General features: G+C 33.8%; 1 protein-coding gene across 1 annotated transcript; it reads right to left on the bottom strand.

Annotated features, from left to right (window-relative positions):
- Positions 1-1,314: 1,314 nt before the first annotated feature.
- On the bottom strand, positions 1,315-6,001 carry LOC102584391 (uncharacterized). Its single transcript, XM_006347524.2, has 12 exons — positions 5,667-6,001; positions 4,867-4,968; positions 4,686-4,743; positions 3,976-4,056; positions 3,793-3,864; positions 3,445-3,692; positions 3,243-3,314; positions 2,545-2,661; positions 2,385-2,466; positions 2,238-2,284; positions 1,737-1,818; positions 1,315-1,560 (listed from the first exon to the last, which is right to left on the bottom strand). The coding sequence occupies exons 1-12, from the start codon at positions 5,906-5,908 to the stop codon at positions 1,477-1,479; spliced, it is 1,287 nt and encodes a 428-aa protein (XP_006347586.1). The 5' UTR covers positions 5,909-6,001; the 3' UTR covers positions 1,315-1,476.
- Between the last annotated feature and the right edge of the window lie 256 nt (positions 6,002-6,257).

Raw genomic sequence — 6,257 nt, 5'->3', positions numbered from 1 at the left:
TGGTCACTTTAAATAGGTAATTTAAAGTTATTTTAATATTATTTATATTATATAAGATTATTAATTATGTCTCTAATATTTGTAATTATTTTCTAAGTAATATAACATCTAAAAAAACATACTATTGATAAGTATACTATTTTCATCCCGAATTAATAATTATTTTAATTTTAAAATAAAATAAAATTGTCACTTTAAATATTTAATTTAATTTAAAATTATAATTATTTTTCACTGTGAAGAATACACAAAATCTACATGATAATTCAAACAATCTACTTTTATGTTATAGTGGTAAATTATTAAACTACACTTTTTAATGAGCATAAAAATACTTTTTGCAATAGTTCAAAATGGAATAGGGATAGTAAATTTGTACACGAAATAATTGGATACAAGATGAAGTTGTTAATTTAAACAATTTTTAGCTACACATAAAAAAAATACTCATTTTGAACTCCGTAATGCATTAATAGAGCATTATGGGAGCAACATAATAGTCTTGAAAGTCGAGTATTTATGTAAAATTTAAAATTAAATTTTACGATAATGCTTTATTTATTATGTAATTGTATTTCATCAATGATTTCACTTTTATTTGAATTGTTTGTTAGTATGTATTATACATAATATTTGTTGTAATTTATTTTATTTAGAAATTTAGAATAAAATATAATTTTATATTTAATGAAAAATTTGAAAAGAACAAAATTTATATTACACAAAGACTATATAGATTATAGGGTAATTATTTGCAAAAAGAAGAAATGATTTATATTATGAAATAAAAAATAAAAAAATAATATTGAGGAAAGAGAAAAATAAATAAATTTTAGAGAGTAAAATAGAGAATTGGGTTGAAATTAATTGTCTGAAAAAATAGAGAACTCTATACTTGAAGAGTAAAATAGAGGGTAAGGTTGGAGATGCCCTTATTATCTAATATTCCTATTTTATCAATTTGTCCTCCCTATTCACTTTTGGTGGTTCTTTTTCGATGCTCAATCTAAATATTGTTTACCAGTAAATGAGAGGGTTTAAAAGCACGCGAATTATTTTATTGATCAAACTCCTTTTCTTTTGGCTGAATCGCTGTAGTAAAATATGTGTTGAGCAAGTAAAGATCCAGAGAATGTTGGATGCCTACTATCAGATTGTTAAAACATTTTAGTTTCAATATGGTAGAAACATTAGATTAACTTGAATTTATAATGCAAATTCTTGTCTAACATGCAACAGTTTTACGATTCAATAGAACTTTCCAGGATTCATACACCCACCCCTCAACCTTTGTTTAGTTGGATTGGAACTTCATCATGAAACTCGACAAATAAATCAAAGTAAGGATTTGAACTACAAAATTGGAGACAATGTTGAAACATACATGGTTGATAATTGGTGTAGTTTGGTGCTGTGGGTTCTCATCTCCATATGGATCAGCACACAATATATGTACAATTCAAATTCTGTGTGATCTTACAGGAAAGTACCACTCAGGAATCGATGGTTTACTACAGCTTCCGCGATTGGCCTCCCACGGTAGTCACGATTTAGCATTGCCTGCATAGTTTGAAGTAATAGTATGAAGAAACTTGATGGGAAAAACGAGTTGCTTTGAAACTAAGACAAACTTTAAAGCACTCTTCCTCATAGTCACGGTGCTTCGTGTCATTTGCAGACCCAAAAAAGTAGAATGGAAACAGAAAATATTGGTTGCAATATTTGAGATATTCAACCTGTAGTAACTCCCAGCCAGCACCATCACCTAGATCAAGAAACTTGACTGCTTCTAGCAGGCGATCATCAGCAGAACAATACCTGTCAAATATAAGAATGAATGGTCTTGATAGGAACTGATGATGTATGTGTGTTTAGTCGACTCGAGAAGGTGGGAAATGTACAAGGACCAAACAAAATCAAATAAAAAATCTCTCAACTTGAATCAAACCTAAATAGCGGTTATACTTAAGGGGCTACTAGCAAAATTCACTAGACCACAGTGACGTCTTTTTGCACTTCATTGTCATCTCTCTCTATCTCTCTCGCGAACGGGTGGGTTTGGGGTGGAGGGGTGCCTTCCAGACCCTACATCTCTACAACTCCTAGCTATGGACTTAACTTTGTCGGCCAATAAAACGTGGTAAACCACATAAACATTGTATGACCTTAAGCCTGTCCAAATTTTGGTCATTTTTAGTTCTATTTCAAACCATAGAATTCAAAGTGAGGTCTCTTACTCCCTTGCAGCTTGAAGATCAAGTTGAAAAGTATTTTCCAGAAGCCTCTGCAACGGGATGACAGAAGAATAACAGAGGACAATAATCAGCTACAACCCAAATAAGATCAGAAGATAAAACATTTAAATAATTGTACAGGTCACAAACCCGCAATGATATGCTGTCCATGACTCCTGCTTCACAAAATGGAACAAAGGCTAAATAAGCAAAAAGCAGTCCAGCTTCATATCTGCAAATAACACAAGAATTGATATGAGAAACCTAAAATTTTAACCCAACGAAAAGTTATTGTACTCGCTGAATGTACATGTCATCTGCTATTCCAAAAGCTCTTCTTTCCAAAGGACTAGACGCTCCAGCAACAGATGCCCGTCTCCAAAGTCCTTCTGACAAGATATTAGGACGATCTTCGAGTTGAGAATACCTATAAAGCCAAAAGGTCATAAAATGTCAATCTTGATGGTCATTTAGCTATCTTCTTTTTTTTTTTTAACTTTTAACACCTTCACTGCCCAATTATCCGAGAAGAAACGTCGCCATATGGTAGTCAAAACTCATAAGGGAAACAAGTAATTAAATCAATTTAACTATAGTTGCGTTATGTGGATTGCTCGTCTCTAGTGGCTTTGGAAGATACTCCTTAAGGAAGTAGCCAGAAACACCTCAAAAGGTACAAACAACAAAAATTAAAACAGAATACAGAAGAGAAGTCGTTACCATTTACCAACTAATTTGCATATACTTCATACATCAGCCAATCATTGTCAAGTTAAATAGCATTACAGTCAACAAAAAGACTATTCAGCTTTTCCAGCATTCTATATGTAATTGGCAGTATCAAATAGTATATTCTTCAGAGATAGTCAATCACAAGATTATTTATATCATCCAAAATCAACACAGAGGAAAGTGGGATCACATGCAGGTTTCAAGATATACGTTGATTGTCATTTGTTGCCTCATGACGCTAATGTTGTCGGCGAGCAAGCTATGTATTGAGGATACCTTATGTCAACAGAAAAGGCGAGATCCCGGAGCCGAGGAATTAGATATGGAGCATCTTTCTCAACAACTGTACTGGTATTTTGCAACAAAATCATGATTCAGATAGAGGTATTAATGTTTAAGGAACAACCCTCCACCGTATCCCCAAAAAACAGAAGAACCAAATGAAAGGAAAAAACAGAAAGTGGTGGAGGAAACCTACTTTAGGACAACAGATGCAGGACCAAGACTTTGGTGTAATCTGTCATTGTCATGCATATAGGACAGACCTCTCATAGTGCCGTGAAGTAGCCTAACAACGAAATACCTTCTGCGTTTTATGGTCAGATCCAGCTCAAACGGGTTCCACAATCTTTGTTCTCCCCCACCAATCATTTTTGACATATTTTCACTAGTAATTTTAGCATAATCTGCAGCACTATATTTTCCAATATCCCTAAAAGCAAGCCACTAAAAGAGCAAAAGAATCCAGGATGTCATCAGAAACATATGTCAAAAGCAAGAAATTCACATCGGATCTGTTTACAACTGACAGAAAACAGAAACATACCTGCTCCCCTGTTTTTGTCTCAAATCCTCCTAGAAGTGCTTGAATATGTGGACAGACATCTTTGGGGTTGCTCTGTGAAAATTCAAAAAAAAAAAGATTCTTATTTGAGGTATTTAACCAACAATGATCCAAAAAGATAACTCCATAAATGCTACAGATTCAACCAAAGAATTATTATATTACTTGAAGGGAAGCATGAGCATTTAGCTCATTCGCAGCCATCATGTCAGCCTCAATTCCACCAACTTGTTGTCCAGGATATACCTGCATCATATAACACTTCTGATCATATAAAAGTTCTACGGGAGGTAGGTAAAGATGATAAAGTGGCTGCTGAAGAAGCTTAGAGAGGAAGCTAACATCAAAGATACAGGCTTTGAATTAAACTCTTTTGAGTATCTGTATACTCATATTTGCCTCAAGATCCTACATATTGAATTCTTAGACACCAAAAGCATTGCAATGACTGATGAGCATACTTAGAAAGGTAGAACTAAGATTCCCATTCTTTTCTTTGAAAAAAGACAGTAAGGAGTAAGATATGTAGAAGAGTATGAATGCGGGAGAAGATGAATCCCACCAATAGGGAAGTCGAACAAGGTTAAGCAAGGATCAACAAGAGTTCCCATAAACATTCGACAGTGGGATATCCCAAGTTTATTACATCAACTTGCATATATTCGTTATCCTACTAGGTATAGTAACATGAGTACTATTACAAGAAGTAGAAGCATAGCAGTAATGACAAAATAACCTGAAAATTTATGTCACCTAATCATCACTTGGAAGCAAGTAATCTCAGCTATGCAATGGTTATTAAGCTAAGGAAAGAGTTCCAATTCAAGCCAGACAATAAAAATAACAACATGGAAAAGAACGGCAATGGAAATCACCTTAAAAATAACCCTAGTTCCTCTAAGTGGACCTTGGGCTACTCTTCCTTCATAAAGCCTGCAACAGAACTGCGGATGATAATATCAGCTGAAAGAATAATGGTAACAACAAACCACTATTAACTACATTATCCAAATTCAACAATTTAGTAAGCATATCATCCCAAAAAGGAATTTGCACCTGATCTTGACACTTCCTTCTCCAATATCTTGTACTTTAAAGTTCCGTATATCTTCTGATACTGCATAATCCATCCCCATTCCGGATTGAAGCCCCGAGTAACTATAAAAAACAAAGCCAAATTAAGAAAATTAAATGGTATGAATCCTAAAAAGAAAAGGCATCATGAATAGACACGAAGAATTTGAAAGGAAGTGAATGTTACATCTACTAAGTACTATCAACTATAAAGTGTCAAGTTTAAATTGTAATTTTTGTAACCGAAAAATCCTGAGGCGGTGTTCTATACAGTATAGACTGATTGGATTATTGTTACATATTTGCTTCATCAGGTATCATGTTGTATTGTATCTACTGTGTTGTTTTAATGAATACAACATTTTGAATAGATTATAACGTTTCAGGTTACATAGTGTCACACATCAACAATTTGAAGATACACCTACACGAAAAATAAGGTAAGAGGTAGAGCTATTGTACAGGTAGGATAAAAGATAAAATAGAATTATTATATAACAAATAAAGACAAAAATGAGTAGAAAAAAATAAAGTAACACGCCATCGCACCAAATCTATCATTACACAAAATAGGACTTTTCGCCATTAACTAAGGATCAACAATTATGAATTTAAGGATGCATCAATCAAAATAAATATTGTTTTAAATTAACAACACAATATAATACAATAGTCAATAGGTAACAACTAACAATCCAAACAATTGTGCTAAATTTTTTTCCTCTATCAATTATTATACACAAAAATATAGTTCGAGTTGGAGTGCCTCTCCACCCACTGACCTTGTGACGTTCATGAAGCCATAGCTACCGATAAGCCTCCCAACTTCGAACGAATCGGAATTCGTTATCAAACTAGCAACACACAATCCAACAACAGCTCGGCGAGGTCTAATTGTCCTTGTTAAATTCGAATTCAGATTCAGCCTCAAACCAATTCCACAAATTGATGATGAAGAGGACCTAGCAACGAACGAACTTCCACATTTAGAGAGGCAATCTGCTACAGCTCCTCCGACCACCATCGGTCTCTCTGGAGGTCTAGTTGTGCTTTACAATGGCGTCAATCAAGGGATAATGTACTACTGGTACTATGGTAAGACGAATGTGAAAAAAGAACAAAGAAAAAGGACTTTACTGTATTTTAATTTAGTTGTGTCGCGTCATAATAAAAAGACATTCTCCCTCCGTACCTTTTTTTTTTGGGCAGTGGATCAAATATACCCCTATATTATTGAAAATAGTTCAAATATATTCCTAGTTATATTTTGAGGCTAAATATACCCTTTCGTTATATTTTTGGCACATATTTGCCCTTATAACTAACAGAGGGACACATGGATAGCTAGGATTAAAAGAACCCATCCAATTTAA

This window comes from Solanum tuberosum, unplaced genomic scaffold (assembly GCF_000226075.1).
Source record: "Solanum tuberosum cultivar DM 1-3 516 R44 unplaced genomic scaffold, SolTub_3.0 scf00093, whole genome shotgun sequence".
Classification (NCBI taxonomy): Eukaryota; Viridiplantae; Streptophyta; class Magnoliopsida; order Solanales; family Solanaceae; genus Solanum; species Solanum tuberosum.
The sequence above is the reverse complement of the archived record's forward strand: the minus strand, read 5'-3'. Positions and strand labels throughout refer to the sequence as shown.